Source organism: Thunnus maccoyii, chromosome 1 (genome assembly GCF_910596095.1).
Source record: "Thunnus maccoyii chromosome 1, fThuMac1.1, whole genome shotgun sequence".
Taxonomy (NCBI): Eukaryota; Metazoa; Chordata; class Actinopteri; order Scombriformes; family Scombridae; genus Thunnus; species Thunnus maccoyii.
The window spans coordinates 30470732-30490208 of record NC_056533.1 but is presented as its reverse complement, the minus strand read 5'-3'; the positions used below and the strand labels follow the sequence as shown (position 1 = coordinate 30490208).

The 19477-nt window shown below is 39.2% G+C and overlaps 1 protein-coding gene across 2 annotated transcripts in view; it reads left to right on the top strand.

Annotated features, from left to right (window-relative positions):
- The window catches only part of glceb (glucuronic acid epimerase b), a 57496-nt gene that overhangs the window by 28579 nt on the left and 9440 nt on the right, over nt 1-19477 (top strand). For both annotated transcript variants that reach the window (XM_042414387.1, XM_042414397.1), the window contains exons 3-4: nt 8879-9408; nt 16478-16723. In XM_042414387.1, the coding sequence (XP_042270321.1) occupies nt 8892-9408; nt 16478-16723 (763 nt within the window). In that variant the 5' untranslated portion in view covers nt 8879-8891. The remainder of the gene's footprint in view (nt 1-8878; nt 9409-16477; nt 16724-19477) is intronic.

Sequence of the window (19477 nt, the reverse complement as noted above, 5' to 3'; positions counted from 1 at the left end):
ACTGTTAAGACCTTGTTAGCAGCTTTATTTAAAAAAAAATAACGTAATGACTGTTTGAAAAGACATCAGTAACAGTGCTTTGTCTTGAAGAGTCCTCAGTACTGTCCCATGAATATGCAGACCTCCGTGCTCGCTGTGACTGCGGCTCTGCGGTGTCAGCTGCAGTCAATCAGTGAGAGAGAGCCGGCATGTTCAGTTGACCACACAACAGCCAGGCTGAAACTGGTTACTAATTACAGACTCCTCAGTGCATATGTGAAATTACCATAGTTAACTGGTTCTTGACACTAACTGTATCTTACCAACAAACTGGTCCAGCAAACCAGCTTATTTCTTTTTCTTACAGTGTTGATTTATTGCCATATTATACAATCTCAGCTGATTAAATGTTTGTGCTGCTCTAAAAGTTCGGTTGTGTCTTGAAGGTGAAAGTAAAGGACTCACTGACTGATCTCGGATCACTTTGATGTTTGTGACAGAGACACGCACACACACACACCCCCACACACACCATCTCATCTCCACAGGAGCTAACATGCCTCACAGCTTCAGTATAAGCTGATAATTTACAGGCAATCTCAAACCCACAGACTGTAAAAAAAAAAAAAAAAGAATAATCGTTGTAGCCACCGTGATGTCACCCATTGGTTTGTGGACTTCCACTTTGAAGCTTGAAGTTTGGGATTTTGACCATCGCTATCTTGGATTTTGAGAGTGAAAAAAATGACCATATGTGGATGAGAGGTTGGAGTTAACTCCAACACTAGCTACTAGCTTGGTTAGCATGGTGCATTTACAGTCTATGGTTAATGCTTATGCTAATGCTAAATTTTGGGTTTAAATCATTAAAACAAAATGTACTTACAGGAAAAACTGAACATCTGACTCCTTAGAGGGTCTTTTAGTACAACCAAACGCTGAAAAAGACTTTTTTTAAGCAACCACAATGTTACAATTAACTTTCATGAACTGAAAACACACTGAAATAGTGAAAGCTACACCTATACTTTGTTGTCGTTGTAGTAGCGACTTGTCAATCACAACATAGCCACACCCTAAAGCATACCCTGCTTTATCACCAAATTTAAATTAAATGGTACCATAATTTACAAAATGAACATCATGCTGTATTGAAGAAGACTTGAAACTAGCGATTGAGACCATAAACACATTAGGAAAGTGTTTACTGAGGTAATAAATCATGTGAGAAGTAGAGTAATTTTCTCAATCCATACAATTGGAGCCAGTGGAGTTGCCCCCTGCTGGCCATTAGAGAAAATGCAGGTTTAAGGCACTCCTGCATTGGCTTCACTTTTCAGACCCGGATCTAGCCGCTTGCTCAAACCCCTACCTTATTTCACCCATGGAGGAGAGCAGTGAAAATGTCAGGAGTTTAGTTAGGGCTATAACACCTGCACCTCATGCATACACAGGCTTCTGCTCCAATAGCTCCCCAAGGGTGGCTCAATAGCACTCAGCTTTTATTGCTGTGATGACTGCTTGTGATTTTTACGCCAGAGGACAGCAAGAGAAGAAAAACAACTCCATTGACCTATCCCTATGCTCAGCGCTGCAGCCACTTTGACACGTTGTAAATGGTGTACAATACATTCTGCAATGGGGACGAGGACTAGAGGGAAGATAGTTTTAATTTAACAAGTTCACAGTGTTATTTTGCTGTTGGAGAAATTTGATTTCATGCACCTCTCAATCTGAGACTCCTCCAAAAAAACACCCAACACTCTCTCATCATTAACAAACTGATGTAGTTTTAGGCTCCTGCTACAATTTTCACAGCCTTGTTTCCGGGGATTTAGGGGATAAAGACGTCCAAATATTTGCACCTGTTAAAAAAGAAGTCTAGTTGTTCTCTGTGTCAGGTGGAATTAATTCTAGTAGCCAGGGGATCACTTGCTGCATTTGATGAAGCAACTGCCAATGCATCCAGAGATCCCTCATATGTTACACTTCATCACAGCTTACAGGCAAATGTTGGCAATCAAAGTGTAAAGCCTTTGATGATCTGCAGAAGCAGCAAAAAAAACCCCGTGTATTATTGAACGTGTGAGCACCCCGGGACCTCAGGGATTTGGGGCTGTGAAGTTGCTTGGCCTGTCAGTCTGCGGAGAAAGTGTTCACTCAAGCAGCTACAATGTTGAGCTGTCAGCAATATCATATAGGAGTTGTCAACTAGTTGTCATTAAGCTTTTACAGTGTCAGATTTAACTTAGCAGTCATATTTGGAATAATATAAGTGGACCATTGTATGGTTATCAGTGAATATAATGTTCATTTTCAACACCCTTAAGAGTTTTTTTTAATTTTAGTATAATGTTAATTATATGTTTGTGTAATATTTTTCCAAATAGATGGATTAATAAATCTTCTACATTACTTTGAAGTAAGCTTAAATTTACTTTTCCCCTTGCTTACAGTCTTTGTACTAAGCTATAGCTATACACATCACTTATAAATGTGTGACAGGCTTGTAAATTAGTGATGGGAGGCAATATCTCAAACACTATAAAGTCATCTTAGCTGATTTGATGAGTTGTTGTGTTTTACAACATGTTATGCCTTGAATACAAGTCTGTGAGGCTTTTGTTAATCATTGAGGTAAATTATGTGCTTATTGGGAAAAATAGTTCAATTTTATATACAGTAAGGTCCAAAAGTCTGAGACCACTTTCCCATTATGAGATATAGAGATCAAATAATCATATGGATCAAACTTTCTACTTGTTTTCTTGCTCATCTCAAGTGAGGAGAAAATTACTTTAATTACTTTAATTAAATGTGGAGGTGTGTTTCTCTGAAACAGTAAAACGCCTCCACATTTTATTTCAAGAGTGTCACAGAATAGTGACAAGCTGAAAAGTATAATAATTATCATCATCACCGCTATTTTCTTCAAAAAAAAAAAAGTATTGGGCAGAGCACAGATGCTAGAGCTACAGTATAATAATCTTTATCATCAGGTGATGTGTTTCCCTACAAAAACTACTTTTGGTTGCAAAAACACAAAAAATTAAGAATAAAAAAAGACCAATCCTTCGTTAAATTCTCGCTCTGTCCTGCTTAGAGTCTATACTGCACAACCAGATTAGATCATTTGCTGTAGGTATTCACAAAGACTGATGCTATCATGTAAAAATCCTCAGTCTCAACAAGTCACTACCTGCTATTTCAGGCATTTTTCAATTTCCTGACACGGGACAGTGGGAGCATGTAAGCTGAAAAGCTGCTTTTGTTTTGCAGTATCCTTTTCCTTAATCTGTCAAGCATGGAAGACTTTTATCCTCCAACACGATTGTCTTTCACCTCCTGTCCAGTTGCATCTGTTTTTTTTTTTTTGTTTTGTTTTTTTAAAATATTTCTTGTCAGTGTAGTTTTCCTTCCAGATCATAACAGTGTTATTACCAAAGGGACACTTCTGAGCTGATAACCAGCGGATTACATGAAAGTGCATTAATTTCTAATAAATAAATAAATCACTCATACGAACATTTTCTGATCTTCGACCTCTAAACTTAACGGTTAAAGATTAGCCAAAGATTGTGGTCGTTGGGAAGTTAACAAGAATAATGTCTTTATGGTAAAAAAAAAAAGAATAAAGCTTACAGTTGAAGATGGGATGCAAACTGCAGTCTCTAGTGTTGAATTCATACATGTTGTACACCAAACTATCCACTGCGACCTACTTCTCTAACAGGTTTTATGGTGATACAACTCCACACTACTTCTGTATTTGCTACAGAGCGAGGACAGTCATTATTCACACAACTAAAGAGGTTCCTTATCAGGAAAATGTAAACATAGGTCATTAAAAGCTTTTGATTAAACAACCAGTGCTGTTGTTTTTCTGGTGAGAACAGACTCCTAATAGATGTAAGTGAATTTGGGTCAAACTACACCAAAGACAATGCAGCTACTGTCTGTGTAACCAGCTAAATGTGGTTTGTTTGCCTTGTAATTAAGTCATGCACAGCAGCAGATATGATTTACAAACATCTTAATTTGTGCAAACTCAAGCAGGAGAACACTGAAAGCAGTGTTGCACTGAATTCTTTAGTGACAACTTAGTTTACAGGACATAATGTAGAAACAAAATGTAAGTACTGCATATGAATGTGTAAAAGAAAGCAAAAAATAAATGAATTAGAAAGCTAGGGGAAGCATATTGGCTGAGCTACCTAAGGCTCATACAGCCTGCCTTTAGTGCTGCCCTTGAATCCTAATTACACATTTTCCCCCATAATTAGTCCTATTATTATGTGGAATATGAATTAAAGCCTCTGGTAATTTGGCTTGAAATAGTAAAAACGCAAGTATGATATCAAAGTTGAGTGTCTCATTAAGCATCCACAATACATTGAGTGAAAATAAATGTTCATTCCTATTAGAAAACCTAGTTCAAAAAACATTTTGCTGTTTAGACCGTTTCTCAAGACTGTGCAGGCGGGGCGTTTCAATCCCTGTAGATACTTTCAAGTTGGTTTCAACCTCCTAGAGCAAAGTTTCAACCACGTAGTAAATGGGTAAAAGCTTATATGAGTGTCAGGGGTAGTTTAGAAATAGACAGTGTGTGATATCACCTGAATAATAACATTCATGATTTTTGATCCATAATCAAACCGCATCTTATAATTTGCTAGCCCGTGACATAAACTCCTCTTCCAGCGTCGGGGTATAAATTACGTCCAGGAAATGGGACATGACACAAGACAAATGGTCTCCTAGTCAGTGCTTGGCATTAGGATACTATCCATGCTGCAGTGCTTAAGCCCGTGTCTATCCACCTTGAGCCTGAGCTCAACACCGGCAACGAATCACTATAAAAAGAGCCAATTATTTATTGTCACTTCCCTGACAGGATCGGTCCTACTTATCTTTCTGGGTGCAGTCCTCAGGCCTTCCACCTCACATTTTCAGCATTGTCAGAGCTCCTGTAGGCCAAATCTTCCATCGCTTCACCAGACTGACATTTCTCTAAATATCCATGATAGTTTTTATGTGCGGCAATAATTTATCAGGCGGGTAGATACGCTAAGTTTTTTTTCCACCTCTGACTGGAAGACAAATGCAGAAAGTTTTTAACTGCAGCTTTTAAGAAAGAAAATACTCAAAATGTTCTTTCTCTCTTTTTTTGGGGCATGAAAATGAATTGTTGTGTTGTGGGGGAGAGGATGTTCTGTGCTTATTTGAGTGGACATTTCACATCTCAACCACTTTATTACATAAGCAGAACCTAAATTCAGGGTTGTGCTCCCAAGCCTTAATTTAGAGGGAGTCTATTTTTTATCTTCTTTTGCTTGAACTACCTCAACACTTGCTTGTTATAGCGCTCTGGAAGTCCACTTTCCTATTTATAAGAGTGTAACTTTGTTCAAGAGGCTGCTAGCACTATAATTTGACTCTGCGGAGATTACTATTGTCCAATTAATGCACATTAATTGCATTGACCTTTTAGTAGTGGCTAGTTTAAGCTGAGATATTGAAATGAACTTGGGGAGTAATGATTTTCCTCCGCTCCTTCCTCTGTCATCAGGCGACCTGGCTCTCTTTGCTGTAATAGTAAATTCTATGAGCAGTAAGCTGTAATTAGTGTGGAGGAGGCGACCTCAGAATGTGCATTGATTTCTTACTGGCTTGGTGAAAATGCCAGAGAAACACAGAGGACATGAAAATGCGGATCCCGATGGGTTGGTCCGGTAACAAGTCAGATTTGACATCTCCTTGCTTACTGCAAACAAGTCAAGTCACTTTAATAACAAATGTCATGCAAAAGTGCTGCGAAGTTTAGAATACGTTCAAATAAATACAATGAGAATAGCTGAATTTATAAATTGCACAATGCAGAGAACACAGAGCACATAATATGATATAGACAGAAAATAAATGATCATACAGTCACAGTAACCTTTATGTAGACTCAAGAGCTAAAGTAAAAAAAAAGGGTCTTAAGGACTGGATTTAAAATGTCAATATAAGACTTAATGGTGCGTGATCATGTAAACCAACAGAACTGGTTATTGGGCAGAGGATCTAAGGTCCCTGAAGCTGGAATAGACACGGAGCAGATCAGAGATGATGCAGATTCCTTATCTGAATTCTAGATTATAGATGTTTCAGACAGAGGATTTGCAATGGACTCGCAGGCTACCCCAAAACAAGTAGTAAACATAAAAGAAGTGAACCGAAGGGCAGATGAGGGTTGTTTGTTGGTTGGTAAATCAGAATCAGATTTACTGCCAAGTAGGTTTGCACATACAAGGAATTTGCCTTAATGTGGTGCATAATAGTCAAAAACATACACAAAAATAAGTAAACCTAAATAATATAAAAGAGAGAAGATATAAAATATATTCTACGTGAGAAGAGCTGCTATGGGTTTACATTTTAAATAATAAATAGAAGAGAATGAGATGAAATGTACAGAATATTGACCAGGAGTAAACAGTATATGCAGTGTGCAATTAATAATATAATAAGAGGCCGACTGCAGATTGGACGAAACCATTCTTGTAGCGTGAGGTTTTGGTCTTGACAGGCCTCAGCCTCTTGCCGGAGGGGAGTGTTTCAAAAAGTTTATGTCCATGGTGGGAGGGGTCGGCCAGTATCTTTCCTGCTTGCCTCAGTGTCCTGGAGGCATGCAGGTCCTTGAGGCACAGCAGATTGCAGCCGATCACCTTTTCAGCACAATGGATGATACCGACAGGAAGTCAAAATTATGGTGTTAAAGGCGGAGCTGAAATCCACAGACAGGATCCTAGCGTAGGTTCCTGCAGAGTCCAGGTGATGGAGGATGAAGTGGAGGGCCATGTTTACTGCATCGTCCACAGACCTGTTGGCTCTGTATGTGAACTTCAGGGGGTCCAGCAGTGGCATGTCTCCAGTAAGGTGTTAAAAATGTCTGTGAACATCGGAGACAGCTGATCGGCACAGTGCTTCAGGGTGGAGGGACAGTCTGGTCCAGCTGCACGGGTTCTGTCTCTTGAACGGCCTGTTAAGGTCCCTCTCCAGGATGGACAAAGTCGTCATTGTGGAAGGGGAGGAGGAGGATGTGTCCTCAGAAGTGGGCAGTTGTGGATGGCGTCATGGGGAGATGGTATCAGGACTGTCCCATTGTCTTTCACGTCGACAGTAGAACTCATTCAGGTTGTTGACCAGGCGCAAGTCATCAGGGGAGTCGGGAGGCTTTCAGTTTGTAGTTGGTGATCTGTCTGAGGCCCTTCCAGACAGAGCCTGAGTTGTTTTCTGAGAACTGCTGTCGAAGTTTCTCTGAGTACAGACGTTTAGCATCTCTCACCGCCTTGCTAAACCTGTATTTAGACTCTTTAAACCGGTCTTTGTCCCCTCTAAAGACGACACACATTCACCTGTATGGTGATCAAAGCACAATCCAGAGTTTCTTAATAGTCACAAACCTGCTATTTTGCATAGTTTGAATTATCCACTCCGCATGTACCACCTCTGTCATCAGGTGCGTCTGACTCATCCACAAAACAAAAAAAGAGGAGACCGAGCAAAAACCCGTGTTTGACACAAATTACAACTTGTCATCTATTTAGGGAAAGTTGTTCCAAGCAGCATTCTTTCGAGTTTATGTCATGTTTTGATGAAAGAATGAGAAAATCACTGGATAACAGTTATACCCTACACTCCACTGTCTGTTATCATGCAGTTCATTTGCATTAAATAGTTTTTTCCCTAACAACCTCACTTTATTTAACATTAATATATATTCAATAGAAATTAACACATTTGTGAACTAGAACATTAAACGGTTATGACTATCAGTATGTTTAGATGCACTTAAGTAATCAGGTTACAGTCAGCCTTCTGCAGTAAACTGATTTCCTAAATGCCATGTAAATGAGAGACCAGAATCAGTATTTGGGGTATGTGATCTTCCCCAGGCTGATATCTCATGGAGAAAGCTGATTTCTTGACCATGTATATCGGCTTTCTAATCAGCTTTTTACATGTGATCATGTGAATGAAAGACACAGCAGCATTGTTCTTGTTTTCAAAATGATTAAATTGAAAGTCTGACTAAAACTTGTTGCCTGTAGTCATCTCAGTAAGTCAGTGTCCAGAACTGAACTTTTGACTATTTTTCCTTACTGCATGAATATGTTGAATTTTACAAACTGTGCACTCTCAGAACTAGAGCTGCAACAATTTGTCGTATAATTGTTAAAGCAAAAATGGCAAAAAATTCACTGGTCCCAGCTTCCCAAATGTGAATGTTTTCCAGTTTTCATACTCATCTATGATAATAAACAGATTGTCTTTGGGTTGTGGACTGTGGTCGGACAAAACTAGTCATTTTGAAGAGAAACCACGGGCTCTGGGAACTCGGGATGGACATTTTTCGCAATTTTCTGGCACCACACGAATAATCGTTAGTTGCAGCTGTACTCAATACAGCTACACAGTCGATCCACAAGAAACTGTCTTGTGAGCCATGGTTCCAGGAGCGTTCAGCAACTCTGATCACTGACTTGCTGAATTGTTTTGACAAATTTCACAATAACGAGGTTGCTACAGTGCTTGTTAACATGTTGTCTGATTTCCTTTGTAACCTGATTCCTGAGGGGTAACATGGTCTTGTGTATTCATGTAAATATATTCTTTATATTTTTTTTTGCCATTGAAAAGTTGCAATACATGTTACCCACTGTGTTTAGCTCAGTGTGTTCATATATGCTCCTTTTTTCACTTTTTTCTTTGCTCTCTAATAATAGTGACTCGAATATAATGAGTCAGTACTGTTTGGAGCCAATACCAGATGACTTTTTTAATTGGCCTCAACAAAATATCAATCATAGATGCTTCTAACGTCATCTCGTGTGTATGTGTTTGTGTCCTGCAGGTGAGTTGTGACCATGCGCTGCCTGGCTGCTCGGGTTAACTACAAGACCCTCATCGTAATCTGCGCCCTCTTCACACTCATCACTGTGTTGCTATGGAACCGCTGCTCCAGCGACACCTCCCTTCACTTCCTGCCCCGTGCTGCCTTTGTGGCTCCGAGTCCCAAGGTGGGGGATGCTAGCATCAGCAGCCAACAACACCCTCCGCAACCTCCAGAACCCCCACCTGTCGTTGGTGTCGTCAACGGGCTCAAGTATGAAGAAATCGACTGCTTGATCAATGATGAATCTACAGTCAAAGGCCGGCGGGAGGGTGGAGAGATCTATCTGCCCTTCAGTTGGATGGAGAAATACTTTGAGGTGTATGGCAAAGTAGTGCAGTACGATGGCTACGATCGTTTCGAGTTCCAGCACAGCTACTCGAAGGTTTACGCACAGCGTGAGCCCTATCACCCAGACGGGGTCTTCATGTCATTTGAGGGATACAACGTGGAGGTCCGCGACCGTGTCAAGTGTATAAGTGGAGTAGAAGGTAAGACTTGTTTATTTACAGTCATCACAGAGACATGTTAGAATACAGGCATATGTAAGATCAGAATCAGGTTTATTGCAAACACATACAAGGAAAATATATTTGAAGTGAGAAGAGTTGCTACAGGTTTAAATTTTAAATCTTAAATAGAAGAGAATGAGATGAAAGGTAATATTGACCAGGAGTAAACAGTATGTGCAGTGTGCAATTAATAATATAATAAGAGGTTGGCTGCAGACAGGAAGAAACTGTTCTTGTGGTGTGAGGGTTTTGGTCTTAACAGACCTCAGCCTCTTGCCTGAGGGGAGCATTTCAAAAAGTTTATGTCCGTGGGGGGAGGCGTCGGCCATGATCTTTCCTGCTCGCCTCGGTGTCCTGGAGGGATGGCAGATTGCAGCTGATTAATTAATAATAAGAACAATGATAAAATCAAATGAACAACTTAACTAAAAAAGGATATTGACAGGACCAGAATAAAATAGGTAAAATTAATTCCACTAATTTAAGATTTTTAAAAAACTCCAAGTAAAACCAGGATAAGCTTTAAGATAAAAGCGTGATTTTTAGAAGAGATTTAAAAGCCAGCCTTATTTTCTCAGACAGATCATTCTTGCCTGAGGAGCCGTAGTGGTGCTTACATAAAAGTAATCATTATGCATATGAACATCAGTATTTTTAAACCTCCCTAACTTCTACTGTTGAGATACAATATCTATTCTACAAGAAAAGACCTGGCAGAATAACAAACACAACATGTAAACACACATTTTCATTTCACAACTACGTTTAACACATTAAAATACTGTAAGACCTGTATTAGGGACCGAACAGGAAGGCACAGGGTTTTTTTTTTTGTTTTTAAAAAGTGAGTTTTATCAACTCAAAAAATACCGCATTTCTCATGAAGGTAAGATTCAGCATTCAGTGGTATTTTTTCTTCTATGCTGTCAAAAGTAAACCACCACATACCCCCGTCCACACAGCACAGATTCAGTGTATTTAGACCAAATATGTAGAATTTACTACTAGAGATGTGTGACTTACAGAATGAGGTCTTTCTCAAACAAATGGTGCATCTTAAATACTCCATTTGATGTGTGTGAAAGTGAATTAAGACTTGATTAAGAAGATAGTTCAGCAGCCACTCAATCTCTGCCACCCATTCCCAAACGCTATTAGCCTTTCTTTATCTCTACCGCTACCAAATGTGATTAATGTCAAGTCAATTAAAAATGTTTCTTTTCTTCACTCAGACATTGTCAGCATTTCTTTTTTTTTTGGAGATCTTGCCGGATGTCTGTGAAGTGAGTCTTCCTTCCCTTCTCAGTGTTGTTTTCTTTTCAAGGTTCCCTTTAAAATAATTGCCAGGAACGATCAATAGCTCATTTTAAAAGCCTATTAGTCCAAACCACATTGTCATTAATATAGTTCAGTGCTCCACTCGCTTGAAGAAGTGGCACCATATACTCGCCTGAAATTACAAAATAGATATTCATTATCATTCTTTTATCATCATACTGGAGCCACCAGTAAAAGAAAAGAAAAAAATTACCAAATCATGAACTCAAAATATAGCATTTGTTTGATTTTTCCCCCAAAAATTCCTTTAAAATTTCAAACATAGCAGTGTTTCCAGTGAAGATAACAGGAGTAGACGTGCTGTTAGTTATTCAGCCACAGTCCTGAGCAAGCTTTTGTTTTTGTGTTGAGATGTAATGATGATATATTCATTGGCAAAGTGTCAGGTGTAGAGGTTACCTTGATGAGTGATGATAGCCACTGTCTGTAAAAGGTAATTCGCCAGCGTTAAGTAGGTATTTTTGCTGAGATGGATCGTGTGATTTTCCTACTCTGGCATTTTTTTAACGTGGTGATGCAAAACTGCTTTTTTTGTCACATCACACAAACATTACCGCACGCAGGGGTCTTCTTAATATTAAAAGCTAGAAAAAAGGTTTTGTGTTATTCTGTCACACACTTTTTGTGAGATTGTGATACCCTCAGTCAAGTGGAGAAAACCGAATTATGAGGTTTGAATTATTTTCACATTTTTGCAGTAGTCATTGTATCAGTTTTATCTAAACCACTATCCGCATAAAGACTTTGTAGGTGACAAATTATGCTCCTTTTACCTTAAAGGACGGTTTCACAGTTTTTCATTTCTGTCTTAAAACAACAGTCAGGTGCCCTAATGAACATTGAAACATGTTTTTGCTGTCATTCCTCCTGCTCATACCAACAATTGGAAGATCCCTTCATAATACACTTACAAGGTAAGTGATGGGGGCCAAAATTCGTCCAAATTAGTCAAATCAAGAAGATATCTTTCAACGTTAGTCTTTTTAGTGCCAGAGTTCCTCTTTTTGTTTCTATTCTTCCACCACAGCTCATCAGGGAAACATAAAGAGGGAATTTGATGCTAAAAAGACTGTAACTGTTGCAGATATACACTTGATATGACTAACTGAAGCCTCATATAAGCTTCACATAAACCTTTAAATGCATTTTTGCACAAGATGACTGTGTGGACACACTGTGGATTTTGGCCCCCCATCACACTGAAAGCACATTTGAAGGGGATCTTTTAAATAGCCAGTATGAACAGGAGGAATGATTACAGCGAGGAAAACCTCTTTCACTGTTTATATGGACACCTGACTGTTGTTTTGAGACAGACTTGAAAAATAGTGAACCTATCCTTTCATTGTTTTGTTGCGTCACAGCTATGAGAGGGAACATACAGTACCAGTCAAAAATTTGGACACTCTTTTTCTGGAAAGGTACGGAAAATGGGTCAGCGAGGCCAAATCCGTTGGTACCTCTGGGCGTAGCAGCGGGCAGGTTATTCTCACCCTCCCATTTCCTGCCGACCATTTCTTTTAGTACAAAATAGAGGAAACACATCTATACTCATACTTGCACACACACACACAATTTACCAAGGGCCATTAATTAAGCTCAAGGCTTCTTGCTATTTAGCACTCTACATGCACAAGCATACTCACTTCTCTTTAACTTACCACATTTTTATAAGTGAAAATAGCAGTACATTAATTAGCCTGTCAGTCAGAGGCCGCAGGGCTTAAACAAGGTCATGGGAGCATTTCTATCGCAACGCACCCTGCTGTCCATGGACAAGTTATTTAACAGTACTCTCTGCAATATGTATGAAATATTGTGCACCTACTATATTCTATTGGGATGTAATTTCATACAGGAGTCAAAATCGTTGACCCAGAACATTGAACTGATATCTTCAGCTCAAGCAGCTGCTGGTTTCTTTAAATCGTGACGCAGTTGGGCTGGAAAAAAAAAAAAAGCGCTAAACATCACGGGTGTTTCAAACAAATTAGTCTGAAATTTACAGTTAGTCATTTGAATGCAAATTTCTTCTCTCAAGGTTCATCTTATTACACAGACTCTTAAAAAAAAAACCCATCACAAACAGCGCTTTAATGTGCCTTTACTTGTCACATCCCCTGTAGGGCTTATGGTTTTATATTAGAGGGTTAGAAACTGAGGTCTTACTCTTCCTCATTGCACCACAAGACTCCATGAGACAAAGAACAAAAGTGGAGAATAATGATGCTCTTGCAGCCACGGCGCTATCATTAGTGGAAGTAGTTAATCCTGTCTAACAACACTCTCTTAAATCACGATCTGTCTCGTTTTTTTTTTTTGTGTGTGTCTCTCCCTTTTTCTCAGACTATCTCCATCTTCAGTCCCCTTTCTACTGCAAACATCACTTTCACACACTCCTTAAACACATCCTATGACCTTTTTAAGTGCATGATAAAATGCACACACTCACACTGTCAGTGCAAACATTTACATGACACATTATCTGTCCTGTTGTAACACCTGTACACACTCAACCTGCTGACCTAAGATCAGTATGATGCTTTCTTATGAAGGCAGAGGTGAACTGGGATGAATGGTCTTGGAACAGAATCTAGACCAGACACTAATGCAAACCATTTAGGCTACACCCTGGTTACAGTGAGTCCAAACCACAAATTAATTTAAGCAGACAATGTTTCAATCCCAGCTGGATCTTTGCCAGGTCAAAATTGAATAAAGTTGTGGTTTTAGTCAAGTGTGCAGGCGTTACTCTTTTCATCTGTGCTGCTTTCCAACAGCCTTGTGATGTTAGCAGCCAGGTTACAACCAGCCCCTGCAGTATGTTGAGTGTTAAATACAAATGTTAAACCTGTATGAAGCTATTAGGCCACTAGAAGGAAACCACAAAAAAAAAATCACATAAATGAATCACTAATACACCATTGGCTTCTCAAACTGGTGTGGCTAATGTTTTCTTGCATCACACCTTCTGATCTGATGAGCATCCCACTGGAGTCGTGTTGAAAGCCAATTATTCACTTGCCTTTTAGCCTCTTCTTTGTTCTCCACCAAGTGCTAAAAAAAATCTTTGGCCCTTGAGCAAAACACTTGTTTTTCTTCACAAATGTATTTCTACACTCCAGCTGTTTGAGCTTGTTTGCTTTAAACCAAAATGGTTTGGCCAAAGGAGGCTGAAAGCTACCAAGAACCACAAAATTGTCATAAATCTCAGTGGGTTTGGGACAACAATCAAGCCTTGCCTTCACATTACACATTACAGTAATATGGTACAATGTTAATATTAAACATATACTGTATCTTAATGAAGCATAAAAGATGCCAAAGGTTTGTTGACCTGTAAGAGATAGAGAATAAAAGGCCAGTGTTTAAAAGAGAGGAGGAAAACAAGTTGCAGCACTACAAGTAATAAATAGTGTACCACATTTGCTGCTACATCAACTGCAGTAGGCTAAGAGCCTGCTTTGATTGGCCTAGTTTCTCAGATTTCTAGAAAAGTCATCTCTGGAGTCATGAAAATATGTGGAGGCTTAACAGTCAATTCCACATGGATTACTTGGTGTTACTTGGTGAGAAGCACAGTGCTAGGATTTTGACAGTCATTTGACTTAAGTTGTCAAGGGAGATGCCAGTAACAAGATGGGCATGGAGAAAAGTCTGGCATGTGTATGTGTGTGTGTGTGTGTGTGTGTGTGTGGAGGGAGGGAGGGAGGGAGGGGGTGGGATTTGGATTGTTATCTACACATACCTCAAATCAGTTCTCAATCATGAGTTGTTTGTGACAACTTTGCAGCCATCATGTAGTTTATAGCATTGACCCATGCTATGTACATGTCCCTAAAAAAATAAACAATAAATAAATAGATACATTCACGCCTCCAATACATGATGATCAAACTGTAGGAAATACGAATATCCGATTCATTCTTTGGGAATGTTTGCCATTTAGCAGGCTGCGTTGTGACTGTTGATAACCATTAACAGGATATCAGTGATGCATATTGTGCACCAGTAACACTCAGGCTCCTAAGAGACACTGTCTCTGTCTGGGAAAAGAATTTTAATTAAGTACATTATGACAAATTACTACAAAATAATAGCTAGTAGTAACACATTCATTTCAGCACACAGTTGAGCCCTTAATGGTTTTTTTTTCTAAAAACAGCAGCACAGGCAGTGGCTAAGCATGAACAGATAGCATAATTCAATTGCCTGGTACAAATAGGAAACGCATAACTTTAGCTCCTCCGTGTCTGATACAATATGGCAGGAAGGAAGGGTTGCTCACATGACTTTATTGACCACCATCTGCATGTGACTTTGACTTTTGAGAGTAAAAAAAAAAAAAAAAAATCAATACAAAAACATGAAAAATCTTCGTGGCTTGCTGCAAATCCATATGGATGGGACATCCATATAGATTATTTACACTGGAAACACGGCAGGGAGCAGTGTGTAGTCTCGTGCTTATCAGTATGATTGACACTCTACAGCTGAGAATGCATGATGTTTTTATGCAGTGACTTTGATCTGCCTAAATTATCTATTAATCTGTCAGTTTTTTTCTGGATTAATCGATTAGTTGTTTGGTCTGTAAAATGTCCGAAGGTCGTGACGTCTTTAGCTGTCTTCTTTTGTGCGGACCAACATTTCACAACCCAAGATATTCAGTTTACTGTCATAAAGGAAAAAAAAAAAAAAATCTACCCATTTGAGAAGCTGGATACAGAGAATTTTGATATATTTTTCTTAAAAAACAGCTCAAAATGATTAATCATCATCAAAATGTTCTGTCAACAGGCTAGTTGATTGATCATTGCAGCTTTAGATCAGGAGTTGAAGGACGGTTTAGTTGAATGTTCTCACTGACAAGTGAAAATTAAGTCAATGTTTTGACGATGAAGAAGACGAAGATAAATGTGTGTGTACACTTAGGTTTATTTTGTTTTGCAGTCCAAAATTTAGTAAATGTTTGTTGTGATTAAGGCCAACAACAGAATCTGTATGTCGGAGAACAACTAAAAGAACATAAGGAGTCAGTTATGTGTGCAGTGCAGATAATCACCCAACCCTAATCTGAATATATTATGGTCTTCCTCTCAGAACGATGGGGTTTGGGTCTTTAAGTGAACTATCAGTTAATCAGAGTGATTCTTCTGCCTGAGCTATTTCTGGCCGTGTGAGCAGGGAAGCTTGCCTCTGGTGAAACACAGTAGATTAACTTGAATTTCACCACATTATCCTATCATTTACAAGAGCAGGTGGGGTTCTTTTCCTCCTTTTCTTTCGCAGTGATCATTTTCTGTTGTCTTCTGCGTCTGTGAACCCATCAGATTACTAGAAAGTTTTGTCATTTGTATTTTTAGTTTCGCTAATTAATTTCGGGACAGTTTTATTGATATGACAGTGTGACACTGCACATAACAGATGTCAGTTTTTCCTCAAGCCAAGAAAAGGCGTTATGACAACTGCCATCTAAAAATGAACTTTTGGTTGAAATAGACTGCAAAGAGCTTAAAAGAAAAACATTTCCATGAACAAGATGCCAATGTAAGCACAAGATTTAGAAGCATTTAATACATTTTAGAAGTAATAACCAGAAAAATACAACCAACCACAGACTCGTCTGTTGTCTTGTACATATAAGGAGGTCATTTTCTATATTTATTTCACAAAATTTTCCTCATTTTCTTCCCTCTCTTCCACCCAGGTGTTCCACTGTCCACTCAGTGGGGTCCTCAGGGCTACTTCTACGCCATCCAGATTGCCCAGTACGGCTTAAGCCACTACAGCAAAAACCTGACTGAGCGCCCACCCCACGTGGAGGTCTACGATACAGCCGAAGAGAGAGATAGCCGGGCCAGCACAGCGCCCTGGAGTGTGCCGAAAGGTTGCGGTCTCAGCCGTGTCCACGACAAGACCCGTGCTACCTCCGTGCGTCAGTTCAGTGCTTCAGGTACGTATGAGCCATCCGTGAGCCCAGATGGCCTCAGGGCAAGGAGCTTATCTCCTGTTAACTGTGGCTGTAGGAGGCTCGATATGTAACTACACCCTCAGGACAGGATAATAGTCTGCGGTGAGTCACTGCCATAGTGTTAGAATACCGGCACTCTGTGTTGGTTGACAGCGGACTCAACACGTTATGACAGATTCCGAAAAAATGATGATGAAAGAACCAGCAGACATCGCACATTTCTTCCTATTTTATTCACTTAGTCAGACATTGTCACAGTCATGCCATGTTAATGTATTGTGTAGATTCCCACGTGATGCTAAAGACAGAAACACATGCAGTCGGCATTGATTTGACTGCAGACTTCTCCTCTTTAGCCAGAGAGCATGAATATCACTGTTTGGAATGACTGTTGTCTGCAAACGTTATCAGCAGTAGCCAATTAACCTTAATCCTGTTTGTTGGTCAAAGGACAAAATAAAGCCCCACAGGCTGTTGTCTGTCTGTTCTAATGAAAGCTAGATGACTGTTGTTTGTTTGTTGATCAGAGAGACCGACAGAGTGGCGGCTCTCCTCAGCGAAACAATGTGCGTGATCATGTCAGATAAGTAGTCAAGATAAATTACCAACAGCTGATGGATAGAGATCAGTCATCAGAATCTAACGGTCAAACTTTAAAGGATACGGCTGATTGTCAATCCCATGAAAATATCAAAACCAACAATGTGTTAGTCCATCTCTCAATACTTTCTTTCTTCCTTCCCTACCCCGACTGTGTCAATCTGCCCCAAGTCCGTTTGTCTCTACTGAAGACATAATTATAAAAAAATGGACTCAAAGCTTGAAGAATGTGCTTTCACATTTAAAATAAGCTAAATAATTAGCAAATGTTACTCAAACAGGAGTAAATGGTGTTGGTGCTAGCTATTTATGACAGCAGGACAGTGTGGGATCCACTCAGATTAAACTACGTTACTACAGTTCATTGTAATGAATGAACATGTTAGCGTGTGCTCTACGATATAAAGGAATAAGCTACTGTATATCAGCTTTGGCTACACTTGCCAATGCTTATTAGTAGGATCAATTAATTGTCAATTTTAGTCTTAAAATAGTATTCATTAGCAGTAAGAAAAACACAGACTATCACCAAGTTAATCTTTTAAGCATATCATGTTAATCGTATTTATATTTTAAGCTTATCAGTTTAGTAGCTCTCCAGGATTCGAGGCTTTGAAGCGACTCGTCCTGTCAGTCTGTAAAGCTAATGTTAGCTCTGAATGCTACAGTGGAGAGCACTTGGTCGTGTCATTTAGTGGTCGTCAGTCAGATATTATTAGCTTTAACATTGTCAGAAGTGATTTAGAAGAAGTGAAAGGTTAGACAAACCGTGTACTGTCATTTTAATCACCCTTTCTACAGTTAAGAATTCAATCCGATAACATGATAGAATAATTTAAGATGTGAAGGTCTCTGATGAGACAATGACCTGTAAACTTTTTATTTTTAATTTTTAGAGGTATTTAGTGAGATGTGAGCATTGAAAATCTTTGCTAGTTGATGAATTGTCCCCATATTATAAATCATATATAATAAGTGCATAATTAATATGCTTTCAGAAAAAAAGAGAGTTTCACCACTTATAATAACACTGACTGAAGGATGTCACTGTCCTTGGTGTGATTTTGCTTTGCTTCAACTCCAAGGACTCTTAATTTAATTTACCTCAGTCACATTGCATCAAGGACTCATATGAGGACAGTCTGCTCCAACCTCCCTCAGACACTACAGTCCATTATTATGTGCAGCCTTCTCCCTTATGCATCTGAAAATGGATCTATAAGCAGAGAAAATATCTCTCGTCTCCCTCTTCGGTTCTGTTGTCCTTTTTCGTTGTGTCCCAAATAGAATTTTATCCAGAGCTACAAAATGCTGCTTTTCTTTTTCTCATGTGATAGCAATTTAGATATTTTTTAAAAGACGCAGTTTTAAGACGTGACCTATAAACAATGAATCAATTCATCAAGATAATAAACAGCAGATTAACTGATGATGAAGAAAATCCTTATAGAAGAGGATCAGCGTAAAGTTTTGGCAGCAGGTTATGTTGCATACAAATTATATTACTTACATATTTGCATTAAATTCAGTTTTGGGTAATGTACAGATCGTGCGCTGTAGTGCTTTTTTGTTGTGAAATGTAGGAGTGTCAGTACACACCTCTGTGTGGTTTGAATATCTAAACTATAAATAAAATCTGACTATTATAACAAAGATTGGAGATCTGGCCTAGTTTCAGAGCTGTAAAATGACCACGGCCATAAGATATTTTCAGAGTTATTTTTGGAATTGGGAGAAATCAAAATCTTTCACCCAGTGCTGACAGTGAGCTGTCTTTATTCTCCTCTGATCTCCTGCTGATATTTCCAGGGCGCCCTCTCTCTCTGTCCTCTGTTGAGCTGCTCTCTCTACTGTAATTTTCTTCTCCTCCTCCTAATTCTTCCACTTTCAACTTTTCATCATCAACAATTTCTTTTCATTTCATCTCTCTATGCTTTTTTTTTTTTTTTTTTTGTCTCCCTCTCGACTCCTCGCTCACCTCGCCCTACAGCTCAACTCCCCATCATAGCTCTCTCCTTCCTTGACATCATCATGTTTTCATCATCACTCCTCTCATCACCGACCCATCATCACCCACTCGGCCCTCCCTCGGCAGTCTTCATTCTCCATTAATCTTCTTCTTCTACCCCCGGATTT